The 26,593-nt window shown below is 36.7% G+C and overlaps 1 protein-coding gene across 4 annotated transcripts in view; it reads left to right on the forward strand.

Moving 5' to 3' along the window:
* Window positions 1–26,593, forward strand: part of SHPRH (SNF2 histone linker PHD RING helicase) — a 91,689-nt gene that overhangs the window by 34,921 nt on the left and 30,175 nt on the right. For all 4 annotated transcript variants that reach the window (XR_011535451.1, XR_011535452.1, XM_008540872.2 and 1 more), the window contains exons 15-23: window positions 7,787–7,875; window positions 9,929–10,021; window positions 12,745–12,852; window positions 13,802–13,944; window positions 18,543–18,716; window positions 19,029–19,091; window positions 20,096–20,321; window positions 22,347–22,490; window positions 23,616–23,717. Coding sequence is in view for 2 of the 4 variants with exons in the window: in XM_008540872.2 (XP_008539094.2) it covers window positions 7,787–7,875; window positions 9,929–10,021; window positions 12,745–12,852; window positions 13,802–13,944; window positions 18,543–18,716; window positions 19,029–19,091; window positions 20,096–20,321; window positions 22,347–22,490; window positions 23,616–23,717 (1,142 nt within the window). In the remaining 2 variants the exon portion in view is untranslated. The remainder of the gene's footprint in view (window positions 1–7,786; window positions 7,876–9,928; window positions 10,022–12,744; window positions 12,853–13,801; window positions 13,945–18,542; window positions 18,717–19,028; window positions 19,092–20,095; window positions 20,322–22,346; window positions 22,491–23,615; window positions 23,718–26,593) is intronic.

Raw genomic sequence — 26,593 nt, forward strand, 5'->3', positions numbered from 1 at the left:
AGGTATCAAAAAGAATTTTCTCACTCTATAAAAGGTGTCTATAAAAAACCTACAGCTAATGTTACACTTAATAGTTGAAAACTGAATGTTTTCCCTCTAAGATCATGAACAAGTCAAGAATCTTCTGTTACCACCTCTATTCAACATTGTACCAGAGTTCTCTCCAGTGCTGTAAGACAGCTAAAAAAATAAGAGTTATCAGATTGAATGGGAAAAAAAATAAAACTATCTTTATTAGCTGCAATATGATTGTCTATGTAGGAAAACTACTAGAACTAATAAGTGAGTTTTGCAAGGTTGCATGATACAAGGTAAATATATAAAAATCTAGTTAATTTCTGTATGTTAGGAATGAACAATTAGAAATTCTAGCAAGAATATCATTCACAGTAGTATCAAAAAATATGAATAACAGGCATCAACTTGAAAAAGAGATGTATAATACCTATACAAAAATCACAAAAGCATTGAAAATTACATTGTTGAAAGAAATTAAAGAATACCTAATTGTTTCATGTTCATGGATCAGAAGACTTAGTGTAATTAAGGTGCTGATTCATCCCAAATTGATAAATAGAGTCAATGCAGTCAAAATCTCCCAGTCAAAATTTCTGCAGCTGTTTCCTGGAAGTTGACAAGCTGATTCTAAAATTCACCTAGAACAGCCAAAACAACTTTGGAAAAGAACAAAACAGTTGAAAGATTTATACTACCTGAATCAAGACTTACTTTAAAGCTACAGTAATTAAGACAGTGTGAGACATAGCCGTAAAGATAGGCAAGAAGACCGGTGGGACAAACTGGAGTCCAGAAATAGTCCCACTTATTTATGATCAGTTTATTTATTTATTTATTTTTTTTAAGATTTTATTTTTTCCTTTTTCTCCCCAAAGCCCCCCGGTACATAGTTGTGTATTCTTCGTTGTGGGTTCTTCTAGTTGTGGCATATGGGATGCTGCCTCAGCGTGGTCTGATGAGCAGTGCCATGTCCGCGCCCAGGATTCGAACTAATGAAACACTGGGCCACCTGCAGCGGAGCGTTCAAACTTAACCACTCGGCCACGGGGCCAGCCCCATGATCAGTTTATTTTTTAACAAAGATGTAAAGGCATTTCAGTGGAGAGGTTAATGTTTTCAGTAAATGGTGCTGGAATAATTAGTTATCCAAGTTCAAAAAGTAAATTTCAACCTTGTACTACATAAAAATCTCAAGATAAAGAGAATATTAAACTGAAATTAAAACGATGAAATTTCTAGAAGAAAACAGAAGATAAATATTTGGGATTTTGGATTAGGTAAAGACTTCTTAGATATGACACCACAAGTACAACCCATAAAAGAAAAAGTGATAAATTTGATTCCAGCTAAATTATTAACCTCTGCTGTTCAAAAGCCACTCTTAAGAAAATAAAAAGATAGAGCCAGCCCTGATGACCTAACAGTTAAAGTTTGATGCACTCTGCTTTGGCAGCCCAGGTTTAATTCCGGGCACAGAACCACACCACTCATCTGTCAGCAGCCCTGCTGTGGCAGCGGCTCACATAGAAGAACCAGAAGAACTCAGAGCTATCCACAACTATGTACTGGAGCTTTGAGGAAGGAAAAAAGCAGGAAGTTTGGCAACAGATGTTAGCTTAGGGCAAATCTTTCCCTGCAAAAAGCACGAGAAAAAGAAAAAGATAAAGCATGGAATAGAGAAAATATTTGCAAATCACATATCTGAGAAAGGACTTGTATCTAGAATATAAAAAGAGCTATTAAAAACCAATAAGAAAACAACCCAATGAGAATAGGCAAAATATTTGAACAGAGACTTCGGTGAATATATAGAGATAGCAAAAAGCACATGAAAAGATAGATATTCAACATCATTAGTCATTAGGTTTATGCAAATTCAAACCATAAGGATGCTACTATGCCCTGTTAGAATAGCTCAGAATAAACAGATCAGATGTTGGCAAGGATGTGGAAACAATAGGAATTCTCATTCATGCACTGATGATGAGAATATAAAATTGTACAGCCAGCTTTCTATTATTTCATTTGCTCATTAGCTTCATTTCTATGACTCAATTTACTTTTGTAACTTGGAATTAACTCACTGCCTCTACCTTTGTGTTAGAATCGTTCATTCTTTGCAGAAACTTATTCTAGATTTTCTTCCTGATAACTTTCCTGGCTATCTGAACTCGTGTTACTTTTTTGCAACTTGAATGAATCATTAGTACTCTTTTCAATAACTGTTTCAATCTCTTATTGCATTTGTAATATAATAAGAGTTTTGTAGTTTTTATACCATAGAAACTCTTAGGTGCTTTCTTATAGTAATGAGGAAATTACTGATGTAAATGTACCTTTTTATAAAGCTACTTTAAAACCTTGTCTAATAGCTTTGGTTTAGATAATTTGATCTTAGCTCTCCAAAACTAAGTAGAATATAGTCCTTGAAATCATTATGTATTTCTTAATGGTGAAATAATGTACATTTTCCTGCACTTTGATAACCTAGGGTATACAAGGGCTGCTCTATTTCTACTTTCCTCACAAAATCTGTGGAATGAGCTCATCGTTACAGTGTTACAGCTGGAAAGGCATTTCATGATAAATTCCACTTCCTTTCACCTTCCCACAAAGATTACTGATCCATTAGTCTACTTGGGTACACGATCATGGAGAGAATTTAGCATTATTCTCATTTACCTAAGACCTAAAAGAAATCAGTTGCCCAGGAAAATGTGTGCTTTTGTAGAATATGAGGAGGTGTTCTAAGCCTCTTGGAACTGAGTGGCCTGTCTTTAGTTATTAGCTCTTCAGCATAACAGAACCAGAACTAGAAAGTGTCTTCCTGTCCTGGATAAGTGGATAGAGTTTGACTCACAGAGGCCACGTAGAAGTCACTCTAGACAAGAACTGGAAAAGATGCGGCTTCTTACTTGCTGTCGTTGTAGCCCTGTGAACTTGAGTGCATTTTTCAGCATTTCTGAATCTCAGTTTCTTTATCAATAAAATGCAGATAATACTGCATGCTTAGCCTCCCTTGAAGTATTGCTCTTAATGTGAATGTGTATGCACATTGAAAAAACCCTATAGAAACATATAGATGAGGAAGGATGTTATTGATTATGGTAATATAAAGTGACCTTAGAGTCTTACCACTTTTCAACCTGCAGCCAACACAAATTTTATTATCAGTACCCAATAAGAGGAGAAAGGGCATATTATTACATAATATTCCTGATAAATTGTTCAAATATGGCACGTGCAACTTTGTGAGCAAATCTCCCCCCTGGGGCATTCCCTAGGAATTCTGCAATTTAGCTAGCAGTGTTTGCAAGTTTGGATTCTCTAATAATTCTTAATCTCAGTTGCTAAGTGCGCCTGTGACACTAGTATTCCAGGCATCAATCTACAATCTGAAATGATCTGTGCTTTACAATCCACAGTGAAAGACTAAGTAAGGCAACTTTTCAATAGAAAATTTTTTTAAAATTACACTTTCCTTTATTTCAACTTAGAAATAATGAGGCAAAAAGTAGGAAATTATGTGTCATATCTGATACCAGTTTCTCACAGTCCCAAATTAATTGAGTGGAATAATTGTGATTAAAATCTACAGAATACTTGGCTAATACAGATAAGAAAGAATGTGTGCTTGGTCTTTAAAATACTTGAATAATGAATATACTAATTAAAATATTTTCAGGTCAGTAAAATCTAGCATCGTATCTGAGAAATGATCATTTTTCTACAAGCGTTTTATATTATACATAACACTTTCACGTATATATTGTTTTATCCTCATAATTACCCAATGATTGAGGTATTATCATCCTCATTATACATAAGAAAACTAGAGCTGAGAAGGCTTAGTTGTTTTCTCAAGATTATAGCTAATAAGTGACAGAATTTGCATTGGGCCTTTTAATTTCAAATCAATCTTTTTTTATTATACTATGCTTCTTTATCAAATAGACATTTATAAACCTCAATATTATGCTGTCTTTAGTAAGTTGAAACCCTCCATCAAAAATTCCTAAAATAGGGGCTGGCGCAGTGGCGTAGCAGTTAAGTTGGCACGCTCTGCTTCAGCAGCCCGGGTTTGCTGGTTCAGATCCTGGGTGTGGGCCTACGCACCACTTAGCAAGCCATTCTATGGCAGCATCCTGCGTAGAAAATGGAGCACAGATGTTAGCTGAGGGCAAATCTTCCTCAGCAAAAAGAGGAGGATTGGCAGCACATGTTAGGTCAGGGCTAATCTTCCTCAAAAGAAAAAAAATTTCTAAAATAGAGTACTATATTACTTGTAGATTGTCACATTAATAAAAACAAATTTCAGATTTTCCATCTTCTAAACATGCATCCCTCATTTATTCTATGTTGTTATCACTCAGAAGCTTAGACAGTGAAGGAATTTCTTCACTTGCCCTGTTTTCTACTCTCCTTTTTGGATTTCTTGACCCCTTTTCCCTGCTGTGAAGTTATGCATGATGTGGGGATTGGGGAGAAAAGGTTATTCATCTGGTCATTTCCAAACACCGGAGCGCTGTAGCAGGCTCAGTGTGTAGGTGGCTTCTGCGTGGCAAAACCCCGTGTTTGGCATGTCTGTCACAGCATTCCCACTGTAGTTCTTTGTCTTTCTGTGCTTGGAAACTACTGCTGTTTGTTAAAAGAAATCCTTGTCAGCAAGTCCTAATAAGGGATATGTCCCTTCTTAGTTTAACTGTAATTATAAACTTAATTGTGACGGATTTACTGCTTTTAGTTTCCATTGCTTAATTTCATAGTGGTATGTTAAACAATAAACAATTTTTAAAGTAACATTGCATATTTAACTTACATAGTTCAAACTCTCCCAAAGTGAGATCAGGCAGTGAAGATCTAACTTCTGAAAGAAATCTAAGATTAATTTTAAACTCTAGAAGAATTTGCTTATATTATGTGCAAATGTATATATATGATAGACAATATACACTCTAAGGTCCTCACTGATTATGGTGTTAAAACGTGGTATTATTCCAATTTTGTACAATGTTTTTGGTACAAATTGTTTGGTGAAGATTTGCCTGGCAGTATCAAATCCAGTATGATTTGTTTATTTGGAGATGTTAGTGCCCTCAAGTGGCAAAGAATGAGTATTTCCAAATTTGGCTGAAACTTGCATAACTTTATTCAATATGCCTATTTTTGTCTTTCTCAGAAAGCGTGTCTTTTTTTGTTTGTTTTTTTTCAAGTATGCTTTGTGGTGAGGAAGATTGGCCCTGAGCTAACATCTGTTGCCCATCTTCCTCTTTTTTTTCCTCCCCAAAGCCCATACATGGTGGTATGTCCTAGTTGTAGGTCATTCTACTTCCTCTATGTGGGACGCTGCCTTAGCGTGGCTTGGTGAGCAGTTTGTAGGTCTGCGCGTGGGATGCAAACCTGTGAACCCCAGGCTGCCGAAGCAGAGAGCGTGAACTTAACCACTCAGCCATGGGGCTCGCCCCAAGCATGTCTTTTTTTAATGAGCATAAAAAAACATATTATAATGAATAGTTCAGATTCAACTGCTTATATTATAGTCTAGTCATTGGACTTCCTTCAAAAGGTAAAGGAATTATGAAGGGAGAATTGTTAAATGAATTATTCTCTATAAATGATAGTATAAATACTAGAAATAAATAATAGAATCCATGTCTTTTGAAAAGCTTTACAAGAATCTTCAAAACTAATAAAAGAGCTCATTGTGTGAAGATAATTGTGTTACTCCTACATTATCATGTAACTTTATTCTCATGAAAATAGTCTTCTCCCTTATCAATGTGAATAGAATTTGGCTAACTATAAAGTATGTGAAAATGTGTGCTTTAGAAGCTATATATAAAGCAGTGGTATAAAAGCAAGTATTTGCACAAGAATGTGAATGTTAATGCCACTGAACTACACATAAAAACGATTGAAATGGTAAATTTTATGTATATTTTACCACAATAAAATATATGTAATTGGCTTTAACAAAAGGAAGAGAGAGAACCAATAACAAAATTTACAAAAGTATATATAGAAAACTCATATGGCTATGAACAAAGTCCTAAATCCATGATATTAATAAAACCAGTATGAAATTTAAAAAGAAAACCAAGTGTGTGAGGATCAGGACAAAAGCTTTCTTAGTAAACTGAAACTAGAACATCTCTGTACCATTTCTTTTTTTGTATTTCATGATTTTGCCACTGTTAGATTTTTATGTTAGTTGTATTTATAAATTACCAGTTTTGAGTTTTTCCCCAGGTGGCAAATAAGATAGCTTCCCTTATTAAAAATGTTTCACCTCTCCTTTTATTGCAGTGTCATCAGACTTTTTCCAAAAGAACAAGATAATTAATATTTTAGTCTTTGAAAGCCATAAGATCCGTTGCAACTGCTCGGCTCTTATTCTAATGCCAGAGCAGCCACAGACAGTACATAAACAAAGGAACGTAGCTGAGTTTCAGTAAAACTTATTCATGGACCCTGAAATTTAATCTTGTATAATTTTCACATGTCACAGATTATTATTATTCTTTTGAATTTTTTTTCAGCTATTAAAAATCTAGGGGCTGGCCCGGTGGTGCAAGCGGTTAGGTTTGCACGTTCTGCTTCAGCGGCCTGGGGTTCACCGGTTCAGATCCCAGGCATGGACCTACGCACCACTTAGGAAGCCCTGCTGTGGAAGGCATCCCACATATAAAGTAGAGAAATATGGGCATGGATGTTAGCTCAGGGTCAGTCTTCCTCAGCAAAAAAGAGGACGATTGGCAGATGTTAGCTCAGGGCCAATCTTCCTCAGCAGCAGATATTAGCTAATGTCTGATCTTCCTCAAAAAAAAAAAAAATCTAACAGCTATTCTTAGCTTCTAGACCCTACAGAATGCAGAGGGTCAGATATGATCCATGGACCATAGTTTGCCAACCTGTGTTTCAGTTGATACTTTTTGAACTATTTTATTTGAATGAACTATTAATTGTGAACAATAAAAAACAGCATAAATCTCAGACTAATTGTGATTCGTGTGACCAGAAATAGAAAGAAGAATCCCTAAGTTTTTTTGGGGGGGGGGAGGTGAGGAAGACTCTCGCTGAGCCAACATCTGTGCCAGTCCTCCTCTATTTTATGTGGGACGCCGCTACAGCATGGCTTGATGAGCGGTGTGTAGGTCTGCACCCAGGATCCAAACCTGTGAACCCCCAGCCACTGAAGCAGTGTGTGTGAAGTTAACCACTATGCCACCAGGCCGACCCCTAGAGTCTCTAAGTTTTTGAAATGCAGTTTTTAATTGTAAATCAAGTTGGCCTAATACCAAGAAGAATAGAACCTATCAAGAAGAGTAAATTATTTTTCTGAGAATTATGTGTAGGTTGGTCATAATGTTTTGCATATTTGTTTATAAATATCTATAATTACCCCAAATTTGTCCTTAATTTCAAATATCATAATGATTCCTAGTTGGTGCCCTTTAACTTCAGTAAGAGGAAATCATTTATCTAAATTAAAAATTAATCCAGAATTTTTCATTATAATTTTTAAACATTATAAATTTATTTGTTTGGTGTTCTATTCTGTGGAATTAGGGAAACAAAAGGAGCTATCAGCTTTTTTACTAGAGCAGTCTTATTAATACTGAGTTAAATTCCTTTTCTTAAAAAAAATAGTGAGTTGTAATCATTGTGACGTTTTTAAGATAGATGTTTTTAGGTAATAGATTACTAGAGGACATGGGGAGCTAAACACATGAGTTTCTTAGGCTTTAAATACATTTTAATTCCTCAGGTGAGTATGCCTTGGCCGCAGAACTGTACAGAGAAGTGCTGCGTTCATCTGAGGAACATAAGGGAAAACTCAAAACCGATTCACTGCAAGTGAGTAAAAAGTAAACACTTTCAGGTATATGTTCTATTTGTTTTTTACAAAATAACTTTTCTGAATATTTAAGAGGATAAAGGATAACAAATGGACTGAGTCGTAATCTCTGAGGATAAAGCTTGGGATTCAGTTCTGTTAAAAAGCACCCAAGGTGATCTGTGTGTACACAAGAGTTTGAGAATCACTGCTGTTCCATCTGCTCAGGCCAGTATTGGCCACGAGACGGGCTAGATATGTCTCACCTACACTGGAAAAATGGCTCAAGGTATTTGTACTTTGAAGATTGAGGTCAGTTTTATCACTTTTGCATATCAACATATTTATTCAATGATATTCACCAAAAAGAAAAGAAAATGCGTCAAACTCAGCAATGGAATAGTAATAAAACTTATCCAGTGATCTTCTGTTGAACTTCTGGAGGTCTTTTAGGGAGATTTGGATGTTTGAATTATAACGCTTACCTAAGTGTGAAATATCTTCCCCTCCTTGGCTCTGTCCAGTGGATCATTTAGATAAGGCTTTCTTGCTAAGTGGCAAATAAGGACCACTTTTATTGATCTTGGTGAGGTTAGGCCTGAGTCCCAGGGGAGGCTTTTTTACCATTGAGAATCTAGACCTTGGGACCTCCGAGTTCACGTGTGCTTCATCGAGTGTGAGGAGATGTGTCTGCGAAAGAGGAGAGGAGAGAAAATTAAACACGAGTCTACTTATATTCTGCATGGGTAAGGATTACAGAAGGCGGGCCCTGGACCTTAGGCAAGTGTGCTTACCTTGTGGGAGAAGCAGGAAGCGCAAAGATGCCATGCCCCTGAATAAAGCAAACACAAATAGAGGTGTTGGCAAGAAGACAGATAGGTCCACTATGCCTGAGCTCAAGAGTGAGGAGTAAGCAGTCAGCCTGGTTCTGGCTTTGGAGTCACACCTACTGGTCAAGCATAGCCTCCTGAACGTCTTGCCTTGTCCAGTCAGATGAGCCGCTCTCTTCCCTCTGGATGAAGTGTGTGAGGGGGTGGAGGGAGGCAAGTATTCCTCACAGTGTATTCCTCCCTCTTGTGCATAAAGAGGCAGAAGTTCTCTTGCCCAAGAGTGCACATCGAGCAGAGGAACACGGTTCTGCTGCGTTGTTTCTCCAGTTGTATTCATACTTCTTTCTCTTGTTGCTGTTGAATCTGGTAGTCTTGCTGATTATATTATCTATGAAGCCGTGTTGGAGAGACCTAAGACAGTTGAGGTAGCTCTTCAAAGGTTGACTCCACAAAGATCCGTACAGTCGCCAAACAGAGTAAACCTTTATGCTCTCAAGTCACTGGCAGCAAATCAGATCTTACCAGGACTCTCCTGATCAGCCTTTAGCCCTAACTATCTTCCCAAGGAAAGACTCAAGTTAGATAGAAAATACTTTCAGTTTATGTCTTCTCATAGCCCTTGACTCCAGAGGGAGCCTCTAACCAGCCACAGACTCAGTATCACAGTGAGAAGCCTCCCTTACGTTGAATGCAGAGATAGAAGATGGAGTTTTGTCTTTCTTCCTACATCATCTTCACCTCTAGCTCCTCCCCTTTTCAGCCCTAAGTTCAACAGATTCAGGTCATAGCCCTGATTTCTTACGTATTTCCTCATCCTTATTTTTATCATAAGGTAGTTGCTCGGCTCATCCGGACTCATTTCCCAGGAGAAGAGGACTCAAGGCTGTGCAGTCAACCTTTCTACTGTACTGCACTTACCTAGCATACTTAGAGTTCCTCATCTAGACAAATGCATGCATATTAGAAGTATACCTATATCATATGTTCTGCAAAATAGACATATTTCATGAGACTGTATATTTTTAAGTGAAGAAAATTTATGTCATGAATTAAGACCTTTACTCTAAAACTGACTTTGGTTTTCTCTGAGAAAGTTGGTACTCAGATTGGTTTAGAGGAAAAGTATTCAGTGATCTGATCTTAAATGTAGTGTTAGTGCTGTGTATGGCAGATTAATAGTAGTTTCTCCCTTTAGTGTCCCCTGCATTGGCTGTCATAATTATTGCCTTCTGTGTGTTTGTAGAGACTTCATGCTACCCATAACTTGATGGAGTTGTTGGTAGCCAAGCACCCAGGGATACCTCCTACCTTGCGAGATGGCAGACTTGAGGAAGAGGTAATTATTATTTTTTCATTCTGTCTGTAAAAGAATATTTTTTTCAGACTTCATGCTCCATCGAATTGATGTTTCCTAGGGCCTACAACATTTAAAGATAACCGTGTTTTCCTCCTGCTTTGACCTTCCAGACTTTGGTGATTTTGGGTGGCAGAGAATGGCAATGCTCCGTATTATTTTGATTCTCTGGTGATCTGCTTGTGTTATATGGTAACTGCTTGTTGTAGATATGGCTGTTGGTAGCCGACAGCACAGAATGTAAATAAGCAACAAATGAAAAAAGGAGACCTTGCTGATCTCATGAGACAGATCTGCAAAGGGTGTAGTTTAGTAAAAATGAAAAGTTTTGTACTTTCTCCATCTTTCTGTGTATTATTTAAGGCAGTAAATAAACTCAAATTTTCAGTGGTGTTTCTTATGTCCTCCCAAAGAAGTTCCCTCTGCAATGAGTATTGACTCTCATTGGAAGGAAAGAGTGATATTTAAATATTTCATTATAAATTGTTAATGTTTATTATGCTAATTCCCCCATGGATTTTTGCCTTTTTAAAGATCAAAGAGAGATAGCAAAAGTAGTAGTTGTGTTTGACATGTGTTGAACCTACAAATGGAGCCTTTGTTTGAATCAACAAGATAAAAAATGAGATTGTAGGGCCCAGCCCTGTGGCCGAGTGGTTAAGTTCGCGTGCTCTGCTTCCTCAGCCCAGGGTTTCACTGGTTCAGATCCTGGGCGCAGATGTGGCACCGATCATCAGGCCATGTTGAGGCGGCGTCCCACATGCCACAACTAGAAGGACCCACAACTAAAATATACAACTATGTACTGGGGATATTTGGGGAGAAAAAGCAGAAAAAAAAAAGCAAAAAAGAAAATTGGCAACAGTTGTTAGCTCAGGTGCCAATCTTTAAAATAAATGAGATTGCATACATATGTCCAGCCCTTTCTTGATGTTAGATGACAGTCTAAGTGTTGGAAACTTTTGAGTGAAATTTTATTCCCAGGGTAGGCGTCTCATCCTTGGATAATTAGTTACTCTTTGTTTAAATACCTTCAGTGATAGGAACTCTCTAGGAGACAGTCCGATCTGTTAGTAGGCAGCTCTAATAACCAAACAATTATAGCCAAGGAATTTTAATAGAAATTAATTGGAAGGTTGTGACAGGAAAAGGAAAAATGCATCGTAGAGAGGAGGGTTCGTACTATATAGATGTATTTCTGAGGAGGCCTCAGTAGCACTTTTTCCCAGGTCTCATAGAATATGAAGCCACAGTATTTCAAAGCTGGACAAGATCTGAGAAATCATCTATTTCAACCCCTCCTTTTGCAAATGAAGTAGTGGAATCCCAGAGAAGTGGACTGGCTGGTCTAAAGAGTTGTAGCTGTTCCGTTGAACATCGTGACAGTGCCATTTTTGTAGGTCAAAGTGGTCTAGTATTGGCAATTTCATACGACTCAACCCGCTGCTAAGTGGAAGCGTTAGGATTTCCAGTTCAGTAGTCTTTCCACGTTTTCTTCCACTAAGCCATACAGCCTCGGATCCCCTCTCTTCATTCATAAAATAGTTTCAAGAGCCAGTTAAGTATTTCAGTTAAATGGAAGAAAGTGAAGAATTTTCATAAGCTCCCTAATGGGAATTTATAAGAATAAAATTTTTCAGTATTTCTGTTGCTTGCAAATGCGATCCTTCTTGTCTTGAAAAATTGAAAGGGGAAGAATTTTTAAATCCTTGTACTAATCTGCTAGGGCTGCCATAGCAAATTCCACAGACTGGGTGGCTTAAACGACAGACGTTTATTTCTCACAGTTCTGGAGGCTGGAAGTCCAAGATCAGGGTGTGGGCAGGTTTGGTTTCTCCTCTCTTTGGCTTGTAGATGGCTGCCTTCTCTCTCTGTCTTCACATGGCGTTTTCTCTATGCACTTGAATTCCTGGTGTCTCTCTTTTCCTTTAAGGACACCAGTCATACTGGATTAGGGCTCTGCCCTTATGATCTCATTTAACTGGATTTACTCATTTAATTACAGTCATGTGTTGCTTAATGACAGGGATATGTTCTAAGAAATGCATCCTTAGGCTATTTGGTCGTTGTGCAAACATCATGGAGTGCACTTACACAAACCTAGATGGTACAGCCCACTACACACCTGGGCTCTATGGTACTAATCTTATGGGACCTCTGTCGTATATGCAGTCTGTCATTGGCCAAAATCTTATGCAGCGTGACTGTACCTCCTTAAAGCTCTGTCTCCAAATATGGTCACATTGGGGGTTAGGGCTTTACCACATGGGTTTTGGGGGAACACAGTTTAGTCCATAATGTTGGTGTTACTGTAAATTCTCAAGTATTATTTCTAAACTAAAGTAATTCCAAGAAATCGTAATAAACGAGAAATTCTAAAAGATATCCTTGCTTTGCCTCATAATTTAAAATATTAGTATTCTTCCCTCTCCCTTTTTTTTAAATTTAAAAATGATAGAAATTTGGAGAGGAAACCCTTGGGATTTCTTAAATTTTGTGACTTACAGGCAACTATATTCTCTTCAATGTATGTCTTAGGAATTTCTTGCATGGCTTTTATATTCTCTACAGTGTACTTGTAGAGTTTTATGCTTACATCGAATTAAGTAACTTTAAATTTATAAAATAATCACTTTCTTGAAGCATACTAAATTATTTTCTAGACCTGGAGTGAAGGTTTATACTTGTTTCCTGTTTCAACACAGGCCAAGCAACTGCGAGAGCATTATATGAGCAAGTGTAATACGGAAGTTGCTGAAGCCCAGCAGGCTTTGCTACCTGTACAGCAGACCATACGTGAGCTCCAAAGAAAGGTATGGCCCCAAAATGACTTTTCTTGTGTTTGTTTCCACGTAACATTTTAGTTTGGGGAGAAAATTGAACTTTCTTATTCATCTTGGAATTCTTAGCACCTGGTACAATACCAGGCCCACAAGAAAAATTTATTTGCCATTAGCAGTGGTATTGATTGAATGAACAGATGCACAGACAAATCACCTATTTTGAGGTTATTCTCTTTCATCTCTTGTAAGCTATAATGGGTTTCCTTACTTTGGTTATATAACAAATTGTCCTTTGAAGAAAGTAAAGACTTCCATAACCTCCGTTTGATCTTAGATGTACATATTTCCAAAATCTTTGCTCTTAAGATGTCAAAACGTTAGAACACAGGTATTTTTCTTCTGGAATGCATGCCGTTTGTCATTTCTAAAATTTCTCTTTTATGAAATCAATAGCAAAAGCTAAAGAGGAGGCTACACAGTATGCTGTCTTTTGCTTTTTCATTTTAGTGAGTTACTCCACATTTTATTCTTCCTAATCCATTAATTACTTAATATTCAGGCATATAATTTTGTTAGTTATCATAGGTTATTCATTGAGTAGAATCTAGTTCAGTCAGTTGAACATTAGTATGAGGTCTGTCTTTATTCTGAGAAAGAAAACTATTATCTTTTCAAATATATAGAGTGAGTACTGAATTTTCATTTTGGTAAAGTACTTAAAAGAGCTTTGTTATACAAGTGTATACAGTAAATTCAGATTCATCCAGAGTAGTCAGAAAACAGGTGTTCTCTTTAATTATACATGCAAAAGTTACTCACTCATGTATGTAGAGTATGTATATTTGTCTCCTCACTATTCTAATTCCCTTGAGAGTTGCATTTATTACTTCCTTTGAAGTTTTCACAGCATCTTTCCCAGTGATAGAGACATAGTGAGTACTGAAAAAAATTAATTCATCAGCGGTTGTGTTTTTTACAGATACATTCTAATTCTCCTTGGTGGCTGAATGTGATCCACAGAGCAATAGAATTTGCTATTGATGAGGAACTGGTTCAACGAGTGCGAAATGAAATAACCAGCAACTACAAGCACCAAACGGGCAAGCTTTCTATGTCAGAAAAGTAAGAAAATTCTACAAAATAGAATAATTATATGAGTAGTCACCCCAAATATTTAGGTCGTTTGGCATTAAGAGGTGCAATTAAATATAAGAACTCGTTGTGGTTATGACCATCTGGATTTTACATATTGTTAAGAGTACATTTCAAACCAAAACATTAAGTATAAATCTAAAAGAAAAATCTGTTTTTCTATGTCTTAGTCATTTTTAAATGTTCTCTTTTTATTGTTGGTTTTTTGTCTGCTTTAAGTATTTTCTTTTACTTTTGTTGGACTAAGTTGCTTAAAGCCAACTTTAAGCACAGTTTTTTGTTTGTTTTTTTTTTCCTCAGGGGGGCTTTTAGTTTATTTTTTTATTTTATTGCAGTAACATTGGATTATAACATTATATAGCTTTCAGATGTACATCGTAATATATTTTGAATTCTGTGTAGATTACATCATGTTCACCACCCAAAAACTAATCTAATTATAGTCCATCCCCTCACACGTGAGCCTAATCACCCCTTTTGCCTTCCCCCCTTCCCCCTCCCCCATGGTAACCACCAATCCAATCTCCATTGTTATGTGTTTGTTTGTCATTGTTTTTATCTTCTACTTATGAGTCAGATCATACGGTTTTTGACTTTCTCCCTGTAACTTATTTCACTTCACATAATACCCTCAAGGTTCATCCATGTTGTCACAAATGGCCGGATTTCATCACTTCTTATGGCTAAATAGTAGTCCATTGTGTATATATACCACATCTTCTTTATCCATTCGTCCCTTGACGGGCATCTAGGTTGTCCTGGCTATTGTGTATAATGCTGCAATAAACATAGGGGTGCATGTATCTTTATGCCTTTGTGTTTTCAAGTTCTTTGCATAAATACCCAGCAATGGGATAGCTGGATCGTATGGTAGATCTGTTCTTAATTTTCTGAGGATACTCCATACTGCTTTCCATAGTGGTTGCACCAGTTTGCACTCCCACCAGCAGTGTACGAGGGTTCCCTTCTCTCCACATCCTCTCCAACATTTGTTGTTTCCTGTCTTGTTAATTATAGCCATTCTGACCGGAGTGAGGTGATACCTCATTGTAGTTTTGATTTGCATTTCCCTGATAGCTAATGATGTTGAGCGTCTTTTCATATGCCTGTTGGCCATCTGTATATCTTTTTTGGAGAAATCTCTGTTCAGATCTTTTGCCCATTTTTTAATTGGGTTGTTGATTTTTTTGTTGTTGAGATGTATGAGTTCTTTGTATATTTTGGATATTAACCCCTTATCTGATATATGGTTTGTAAATATCTTCTCCCAATTGTTAGGTTGTCTTTTCGTTTTGTTGTTGGTTTCCTTTGCTGTGCAGAAGCTTTTTAGTTTGATGTAGTCCCATTTGTTCATTTTTTCTTTTGTTTCCCTTGCCTGGTCAGACATGGTATTTGAAAATATGCTGCTCAGACCAATGTCAAAGAGTGTACTGCCTATGTTTTCTTCTAGCTGTTTCATGGTGTCAGGTCTTACATTCAAGTCTTTAATCCATTTTAAGTTGATTTTTGTAAGCACAGTTTTGAGGTAGACTTTGTTTTGGAGAAGTTCGTCCTTGGGGTAAGGCATTCATACTTCCTGTGGGATGTTCCCTAAGAGCTGAGCATAGTGCCCTGGTGGCCCGGTGTTATACTGTAGAGTTACCTGCTCTCTCTTCCCCATCTTTCTTCTCTTCAACACCACCCGTTCTTCAGTGTCTTCATAGGTAAGTTGGATTATTACTCTTTTTGTATAAATGGTGAATAATTCGTCCCAAAGAACAAGTTTACTCTTTATCAAAAGTGTCCTCGGTGATTTAACCCAAAGGAATGTCTGTCTAGTATGGGAATTTTAGATGTTGTGGCAGAACTGTTGGTTCTAGGAAGGGGAACAGAAAGAGGATCTTTTATTGCTTCTCAGATCATATCTCACTCTACAGTCAGCCTTGGATTAGTGTTAGTTTTCAGTGAATATTCAGCATAAGAATATTTTTGAAATGTTGCAGAATATTTTCATTTACCCTTCTAAAAACTTTTCTAAATGTCTGTGAAGACCCTAAAGAGATATGCTAAATTTCCATGTGTCATTGTTATCTTGGAGGTAGCTTATTACAATCATCATCTTTTTCACCATATAATACCTGATGAGCTTCTCATTTCTGATATGTATGCGGTATATTCTGCTCTTGAGTGCACTTCCTTTGTCCCTGGTAAGCCCAGGAGTCACCGTTCCAGAAGAAGTTGTCATTTAAGTCGTGATTCATTTTATCCAGTTTGAAGGGGTATCCTAATGTGTTGTGTCATCTCGTGGAATCAGTTGATAAAATATTTACAATATCTTGAGCTTGTTTTTCTTAAGTCACGCACAAACTACTTAAAAGTTGTACATCCCCATATTAGGACATATCCCTTATTAAATGTTTTGAGGTCCCAGGGCTGTAAAACGACCAATAGGAAATGTAAAACGTCCATTCATTACACACGTGTTCTTTTAAAAACATCAGGAATAAATAGAAGGTAACAAAACGCATTTTAAAATGTGTAACTTAACTATAGGTGAGTTAATGTTTTTTTGTATTACATATATATTCAGAGATCATTTGGACACAGTGCTGCCATGTTTTTAATGAGATTGCCATTTCTAAAGGCAAATTGCTCGCATGGGCTTGTTATTGATTCTTGGGAAAGGCTGTGTAGCTCAGTGGTTAAGAGCACGGGCAGGTTCTGCAGTCAGACCGCCTACGCTGTGTCCCAGCTCCACCACTCGCCAGCTCTGGACCATGGGACAGTTGGATAAGCTCTCTGCCTTAGTTTCTTCATCTATAAAACCACACAGCCTTGTGAGGGTTAATGGATTAATATTTGTACAGTGCTTACTTAAAGTGGTGCTACCATTTAGTATGATGTTTAAGAATTACCTTCTGTTAGTATGTTTTCTTCCCTTTCATTTATACGACCTGCAAGAGAGACCATTGCTAAGACTTGTTAGATGCTTGTCTGTGACAATATTTTTCAGCCCCTCGTCACGTGGCTCAGACTTGAGTTAGTGGAGAAAATTTTCCCAAAGCCACTTCTTCCCTGTGGTTCACAACTTAACTTTTGAAGAGCAATTTAAATTTCTAATAAGTTAGAAGTAAAAAACTTTTTGTTTTCCTGGGTAATATTTGATACCTACCCTAATTTTGTGCAAGCATCTGTGCAGATTGCTTTAGAAGTTACTGAGTAGCTACTCTGTGTCTGTTACATAGGTTCTCAAAAAGGACCTGATCTAATTCTTAGCTTCTGAAAGTTAGCCCAATGAGAAGACGAGACCCATGAGTGATTTGAGAAATAGGAATGTGTGCAAAAACTGAACACAAAGGACTCGAATGATATTTTTAATAAACTCCATGTACAGAAAGAAACAGAGATGGGTGTTGTGAAGCATTGGGGAAGCCTTCAGGAAGGAGCGTGGGCTCTGGAACACTTTGGAGAGAAAGGCGTGTGGCATTTTAGGAAGGAGAGGAATATGCTCAACTTAAAAAGCAAACAAATCCTGTTTGTATTTTCCCTTTTTTAATTTCTTATTATTCTAGACTTTCATTTTCCTTTCATAAACTCATAACACACATTCATACATTTTTTTCTTAGCTCATTTCATTCACAGTTTATCAAAATGGTTAAGGGGGGTCTGGCCCCGTGGCATAGTGGTTAAGTTCGGCATGCTTGACTTTGGTGGCCTGGGTTTACGAGTTCAGATTCCAGGTGCAGACCCACCACTCATTGGCCATGCTGTAGCAGCAACCCACATACAAACTGGAGGAAGATTGGCACAGATGTTAGCATAGGGCTAATCTTCCTCAAGTTAAAAAAGAGGAAGATTGACAACAGATGTGAGCTCAGGGCTAATCTTCCTCAGCAAAACAAAACAAAAAAATTGATTAAGAGCATTGTGTTTGAGTTTAACTCCTAACACTGCCACAAAATAACTTTGTAACTTTAGTTAAATTACTTCAATTCATTAAGCTTTATGCATAATGTGAGCACAGTAATATCTATTGAGATTATACAGGAGAACTACTTGACAAAATTCCTGGCATATAGTAAATGCTTAATAAAAAAAAGAAATATATATATACATGTTTATGTATATTTCTCACATATATATAATCTCCTTGTAACAAGGAATATAATTCTTGGCTATTTTTCTTCTTTCTTCCCAATATTCTTTATTTTTCATCCTGCTGTCACTTCTCCACATAGAACAAGGATATCAAGAGGGACATCTGTAGTTAGTCAGCATTAAGAAGAAAGAATGTGGCACTCCTGGTCTTTCAAAGACATCTGAGACAGAGATTTTGCATCCTGTTTTTCAGTCCCCGGGAGCTATCAGACTTTTCGTTGTCTTTTATAGTAGACAACCCAAAGTTATTATTCCTTGTCTACTACTAGAAACCAATTGAGTACACTCCTAAGGTAAACTCACTCAAGTGTGAGTAGGTAAAATGTTGCAGTTTCTTTAACACTTTATTTGCAGCTATTTTCTGAGTTTGAGGAAGTTGACCTACTGTCCTTTTCTTTGCGTTGTGCGTGGTGCTGGTGATGGGCATCAGGTTCCATGACTGCAGAGGTCTTCAGTTCTTACTTACAACGCAAATGGAAGAGCTCAGTAAATTCCAGAAGCTGGTAAGAGAGTCTGTGAAAAAACTGGAGGGACCTCCATCTCGAAATGTTATTGAGTCTGCAACAATCTGCCACCTGCGACCAGCCAGACTTCCTCTCAACTGGTAGGTAGTGGGAGACATCACAGTGAGAGGGCATTGTTCCACTCTGCGAGAGTTCTGCAGAGAGAAGAGACAGTGGCTCATATAAGAAACTTTTTTCATCTGAATTCAGACAGAAGTAGACATGTGTTATTAATCTAACTTAGAAAAAAGAAACTCTCAAGGACCACATACTGAAAACCATGTAACTTTTTTTCTAAAATGGCATATTTTTGTAAAGAAAAAGTGAAGTATAAAATGCTAAGCCTCTCTTAGGAAATCCTAATTGCTGGTTATGTTTGTGAATATTTCTCTGATAATTTCTTCTTTTTCCAGCTGTGTCTTTTGTAAGGCTGATGAGTTGTTCACAGAGTATGAATCGAAGCTGTTTTCTCAGACGTAAGTTCTCTGATTATTTCTCATCAAGAAAATGAAACATTTTACAAGACTTGGTGTTTTAATTTATAAGACTGTGTGTTCCTCATAGTAACCTTTCTCATATTTTTTCTCTTACTAAATCAATTCGGTCAACTTCGGCGTTTGGTCGTTCAGCATGCTCAGTTTCACCTGTGCGGAAGTTCCCCCCAAATGCTCATGTCACGTAGTTCTGTGTCATTGAGAGACTGTCGAGGGGAGTAACACTCTCCAGTCCACCACGTTTGAACTCAAATCTCTGCCCCACTGGCAGGCAGATGGCCTCTCTAAGCCTCAGAGTCCTCATTCGTGAAATGGAGATAACAACATGCCCTCATTGAGTTCTTTATGAATAGTAAATAAGAAAATGCACATAATTGCTTAGTTTAGTGTATGATACATGGTAAGTGTCCTATAAAATGTTAGCTCTCATTATGGATGCACTTTCTCCAACAGAAATTTGAGGTCTTCATCCCTGTGTTGGAGATTAAGCTACTTAGTGAGTGCGTATAGCCATGGCATTAGCAAGATTATCCCTAATTTACAAAGTGGAAATTGAGAAAGGGCTAAGTTCTGATTGTCTCCAAAAAAAAGAGATTGACAGTATACTTAAAGATCATCTGGTGGTGTTTTGTTTTGTTTTGTTTTTGTATGATTGATGATGGTGGTTTGTGTTTTGTATTGTTTTAATTCTCACAGTGGGAATTTATTTTTATAAATAAATTTATAGTGTGGAATTCATAGCCATTTTTCATTATAGTAGAGTGCGCTCAAGAAACACTGGTCAAATTTATGGTGCCTCAAACATTTTCAGAGTTGCTGTGGTTTTTCCAAAGACTTGTAGGCGTGATCTTAGAGACGTGACGTTGAAAGTTGTTGATGAAATTTTTGTCACTGACCTTGCTTCCCTGTTGGCTCTGCCAGTGTGACTTTCATAGTGCTTGTTAGCCACTCACAGTAGTTCCTGTTTTGTTCTCGTGTGTCTTCAGAGTCAAAGGCCAGACTGCAATATTTGAGGAGATGATAGAAGATGAAGAAGGACTGGTGGATGATCGGATGCCGACCACCAGCCGGGGTCTGTGGGCCGTGAGTGAGACAGAGCGAGCCATGAAAGCTCTGCTGTCGTTTGCGAAATCCCATCGACTTGATGTTGAATTCATTGATGAAGGAAGTACTTCCATGGATCTCTTTGAAGCTTGGAAGAAGGAATATAAGGTACAGTATTTTAAAACTTCCTTCCAGTATTAAAAATTCTCCTCCACTACATTAATTTTAATTGCTACTTTCCTTTTTCTCTCTTTAGTTTTTAAAAATCTACTTAAGAGACTTCAGGTATCATAATTTCTTTCCCTAAAATATAATGATTGTAATGATGAATAATAAGTACAATAATACTGAACAAATAAGGAACTTCTATTTATTAAATTGCTAGAAGAAAATCATTAAAATGAAGTTTACATGAAACCTTTTATTTAGCTGTGAAATTGTGTCATTCTATTCTTAGCTTGATCTTACACTGTTATTTTGTGAAATTAGAGTACCATTTTGTTTCGAGTTTGGTTTTGTTTTGCTTGTGCTCTGTGAATAACAACCAAACATCAACAGCTTTGAAGATTGGAGAATACGGTAAATATTTCTCAACATACAAGACTGGAAACCATTGAAATCAATAGTGCACAAAATAACCTTTCATACTTATACTTTAATAATTTCATCAAATTATAACTCTGCACTTGAGATAAGATTCCAGAATTCCTTAATTTTGAATTATTCTTTATATTTAGATTTGTTAGTCCATTATCCTCCTTTGCAAGTGAGATGAGTAAGGGAATGAAAGAAGTGTTTTATTTATCATGTTATAATTACATTTTATGTCTTTTTTTTTTTTTTAATCTGAAGTTCTTGCCTTTTAGAGCAGGGTAAAAGTTTCTATCCAGAAAGAAGATATGCTATCTGTAATATCAGCTCACACATTTGATAAATTGGGAAATGATACTTTTATAGATTCAAAATCATTTGTTGATAATTTTTTTTCTTTTCACATTGCTATTCTAAATGCAAAAGCACATTACCACAGTTAGTTACAGCAAGCCATATAGGAAGACAGCACTATATACGTGGTCCATTTGCCCCTGCATTCTTCCTTTGGGCTCAGTTTGGCCACGTGTTGTGTGTCAGAGGAGTGCTCATCGTCAGTTCTCCCAGGTCTTTGTGCGTCTGTTCTCTATAACGTGGTAGACTGTCCCCTTTTACAGCAAAGCAAATGAATGAGCTACTGCTACACACAAGAATCAGGATCCGCCTCAAAGCATAATGTTAGTGAAGAAAGCATATCAAAACTTGTATACTGGGGGCAGCCCCGTGGCCTAGCAGTTAAAGTTCCACGCACTCTGCTTCAGCGGTCTGGGTTCCTGGGTTCAGATCCCAGGCGCAGACCTGTTCCACTCATCAGCCATGTTGTGGAGGCATCCCACATGGAAGTAGAGGAAGATGGGCACAGATGTTAGCTCAGGGCTAACCTTCCTCAAGCCAAAAAAGAGGAAGATTGGCAATGGAAGTTAGCTCAGGGTGAATCTTCCTCACACACAAAAAATTTATACCAATTAATACCATTTCAGTAAATTTTAGAAATAGATACAACCAGGTTATTAAGGATGTATAGATTAGTATAACTCCAAGGAAAAGTATGAAATAATAAGTCCAATTCAGAAGAGCAGTTGCCCCATTATTGGGAGCTGAAGGAAGAATGCATGAGCAAGGAGGGTGAGTCAGTTGAGACAGAACACTGAGGCGTTATAAGGAGTTGGTATTGTTCTCTTTCTTAAATTGGATGATGGGGACTCAGTTATGTATTTTAGTATCCTCATTATCATATATACCTATTATTTTGAATATTTGAAATATTTTATAATAAAAAATATTTCTTTAAAAATGAAAGCAGAGATTTCACCAGCCTAGTATTAATATATAAAATATCTTTAGCCCACCAAGAAATCTTGGGGTATTCGGTTCCTAAGAGTCTGAAGAGGCAGTCCTCTGCAGTGTCCTGTGGAGATTATTCAGTCGCACTTCCTCATCCTAAAAATGGCCCAAGAATTGCTGATACCTTAGACAGTTAGTGAAGAAAATGTCTATGTCGTAAGTTGTCACTGAAGACTTTTGACCAAGGTACATCTTGGTAGTTTTAAGCAATTTTAATTAGATGTTTCACCACTGTCTTTGTCTTTGCTGTTCCTCCAGTTGCTTCATGAGTATTGGATGGCTCTGAGGAATCGTGTGTCTGCTGTGGATGAACTCGCAATGGCCACAGAACGATTTAGAGTACGTCATCCTAGGGAGCCAAAACCCAGCCCGCCTGTGCTTCACATCATTGAACCGCACGAGGTAATTAATTTGCAAGTAGATCTCAGAAAAGAGCCCAGCAAGTAGATGTCACAGAAATCCTAGATCCACAGAAGAGAGAGAGTCAGGGCAGTGGTCTCTTCAATAAGCATGTATTTAATCTTTATTCTTAGTTTGAGCCATAAGAAGTTTGCTTTTATAGGTCAAAACATGGTCAAAGATGAGCAATTTCATATCTACTACATGCTTAGCATTCACTATCTTGGTGCATTTGTTTGTTTCTCTCCCGATTGCATATTCATTTATTTTTGAGCACCCTCTATGTACCAAAACCTAAAGATATTCTTGGTTAGTTTTTAGATGTACATCCTATTACCTCAGCTTTTTCATAACCAGAAAAGCTTTCCCTAAGAACAACCAAAAACTTTTTTTCCAGTGTTTCCTTTGCTAATAATGAACAGATATTGATGACTTATCTTCTAATAAATCCCTTTTTGTATCTCAGGATTAAAAAATAACTCCACCAACTTTTTCTCTTTCACATTAAAAATATTATTTCTTTTATAATTTATTTTTATTCCTGTGTATGTCTAATTTTTAAATCTTTTTCTTCCTATAAAGCTTGGAGACTGTAACTTAGAAAAATGTACAAATATTTATTATATACTATTTCACTTTTAAAATAGAATTCTCAATAATTTTTTTCTTTGGAAACAAATTCCTCTTATTTTTATACTCCTTTCTGTCTACTATATTCTACTAATGGGGACCATGGAGAGGAGGTGGGCAGGGAAATTGTTTACTGTATTTCTTAAAATCACTTTGACCAAAGTAGCATATCATTTTGTTTTTCTTTAGCCCTTGGATATATTACTAAAAATGGTACACAAGTAGAATGTGGGTTGATTTTTATTTGACTTCAGCTGTATAGAGAAGCTTCCTATTTGAGAACTCTGTGTTGAATTTTATCTTTTATAAAGCAAAAATATATATATTTCCTTTTGAAGTATATTTTCTAGTATCCATTTTGAAAATTTAAGTTTTCACACGTAGATGGGTTTTTTTTTAAAATAGGACACATTTATATTATTGAGGAAGAATTATGCATATTTAATATAATTTTATCTTTCTGAGAGAGTAAAGAAATTATTTTGTTTTGTTTTTTAGGTAGAACAAAATCGTATAAAACTACTGAACGATAAAGCCGTTGCCACATCACAGCTTCAGAAAAAGCTTGGGCAGCTTCTCTACCTAACTAACCTAGAGAAGGTAATATTTTTAAAAGATACTACTTTTTCCCATGCCATATTATCAGTAAACCACTTTGGCGACTCCTTCCATTTAATCTATTAGTCCTATAATTAATGCTACAGGGGTTTTTTTTTTTAATCAATCTTATATTTGTATGTGTTAGTTATATGAGTCAGAACACTAGCTACGTCTGCGATAGCTACACAAATCACAAAAGAAGATGATATCTTTAGAAAATATTACATAGATAATATAAAGGGTGTGCCCTATATAGTACAGAACAGTGTCAATAGACTAAAGTTCAAAGCCTTGAATAGTGGAAGTATCACAGCTTACCTCTGGGCAAAGACTGCAGTATTTAATGTACATACATGCATTCGTTAATGCATACATAGATTTTTTTTAATTTGTTACTTGAAACCGTAAGAGGTATTCGGAAAGTTACTAAATCACAGGACATGGTAATAAATTATTTAATGTAATTCACAACACATTTTCTGAGTTGTGAGCAAAGTATTATATTGGACATTGATGAATCTAGTGCCATTTTATGGTGAGAATAAGAGGCAGTTGGCAGAATGCCTTATTAGAACGAGAGGTAATAGTAGATCTTTGGATGGGGCAAACAGAGGAGAGCAGTAGACTAGCGTTTGTCCTGGGCACTGGTCCAAAATACAGTGAAGTGAATCATTAAATCCCAATGATGACAAAATGCGAAGTTTACAGTTCATCATAGGTAAAATAGCATGGTGGTTAAGAAGATCGACTTTGGACCCAGACAGTTCAAGTTTGAATCTTGATGCCACTATTTTCTAGATAGAGGACTTTATTCAAGTTATTTACCTCTTGCCCTATCTGTAAAATGAGAATAATAACACTGTCTTGGCAAGGCTCTCTTGAGGTTTATATGAATTAATATATGTAAAGTGCTGAAGTAATTCCTGGCTTATTCAGCATTTTCTAGATGTTCGCTATTAATATTATTATCGTATTATTACTATGATGACTACTACTGTTATTCTGGCAGAATAAAAACTTTTTAGAAGTCAGTATCATGCAAAATGCTCGCACTGGAAAAATATTTGAGGAGCCAGCCCCATGGCTGAGTAGATAAGTTCACGTGCTCCACTTTGGCGGGCCAGGGTTCACAGGTTTGGATCCTGGGTGTGGACCTACACACCGCTCATCAAGCCATGCTGTGGCAGCATCCCACATGGAGGAACTAGAATGACTTGCAGCCAGAGAGATACAGCTATGTACTGGGGCATTGGGGAGAAAAAAAAAAGAGGAAAAATTGGCAATGGATGTTAGGTCAGGGCCAATGTTCCTCAATAAAAAAATAAAGAAAAATAATAGTTGGGAAACAAAAAGTCTTGACATTCCTGAACATGAGCTTTTAAATGTAAGATTCTTATACTTTAAATGTGAGTCAAAATTAAGATAGTTAATCATGTCTTAGTTATAGGACAGAAGTTGATATTCTTTATATGTTGAATTGTTTTTTAAAAAATTAAAATTTTAAGGATCTAAATATCTGCCTAGGAAAACCCAATTTGGCCAATAATATAAGAAAAAATGTTTAATCTGTAAATGAAGGAAAATCAAATTAAGCAGGTGTCATTTTCTGCCAACAAGTAGGCAAGGATTTTTTAAAAACACTCCACAGTGGTGAAGGGGCAGTGAAAGGTATTTTATGCATTATGATGAAAATATATGGGCCAGCCCTAGTGGCCTAGTGGTTAAGTTTGGTGTGTTCCACTTCGGCGGCCCAGGTTCGGTTCCTGAGTGTGGACCTACACCGCTCATCCATCAGTGGCCATGCTGTGGTGACGGCTCACCTACAAAGAGAGGAAGATGGGCAGCAGATGTTAGCTCAGGGCAAATCTTCTTCAGTGACAAAAAAGAAGAAGAAAATAGAAATTTATATGGCCTTTCCCTGAAATCACTTTAACGATGTATTAACAATTTTATATACTTTGTATCCTTTGACTCAGTAATTCTTGGAAGTTTTCCTAAATATTCTAAATAGATACAGATTTGGGAAGTGAATTAGGTATTAAGGATATTTATTGCAGTCGTATTTATAATAATATTGATAATAAACTGGAAATACTAAAGGTCCAACAAAAAGTACAATGTTTATATAAATTATGGGTTATTACAATGAGATTATGATATAAATACTTTAAATGGTGTTTTCAGTGAATAAATTGAGCTAAGAAAATGCTCATGTTAGAAAGTTCAGAGAAAGAAATAACTAAAATTATAAGTGGAATATTATCCCAATTTTTTGTGATTATGTTTATTCAAAATAAATAAAAGATAATGAATTAAACTTCTTTAAATAATTAATTTTTCTGACAGTCAACAAATGTTTATTGGGCACCACCTATGTGCACTCATTATACTGGGAGTTTGAAATAGGCAGACTTGGTCCCTGGCTTCAAGCAACTTTGAGTAATTTGATGTGGACATATCATAGGCACTAGATCAAATAGTGATTAATAAGATGTTAGTGATTCAACCAGACTTGACAGATTAAATGTAAATTAATCACTTAGTGCAGAATGGCACGCATTTGAGAATGCTGCAGAAATTCAAAGATGAACGTGTTCTATTGTCGATCAGCATTTTTCAGTGTCAGGCGCCAAGAAGCTGATAAATTTCCAGTGAGAGTCCAAAGCACAAAGAACGTCTGCAGAAGAAATGTTCTGAATAATACTAGGCAACCAAGAGCATCTTTCATAAAGAGTCCACCACTTACTGGGGACTGCCGCTTCTTTATAGGAACAGCAGGCAATGGCAAGCCATCACTGCTCCAATAACTAGGGAGGGAAAATGATTATAAAAGCCTCCTATTTTTAAAGACAGTGGAGACTTGTGCAAGCAAAAGG

Source organism: Equus przewalskii, chromosome 32 (genome assembly GCF_037783145.1).
Source record: "Equus przewalskii isolate Varuska chromosome 32, EquPr2, whole genome shotgun sequence".
Lineage (NCBI taxonomy): Eukaryota > Metazoa > Chordata > Mammalia > Perissodactyla > Equidae > Equus > Equus przewalskii.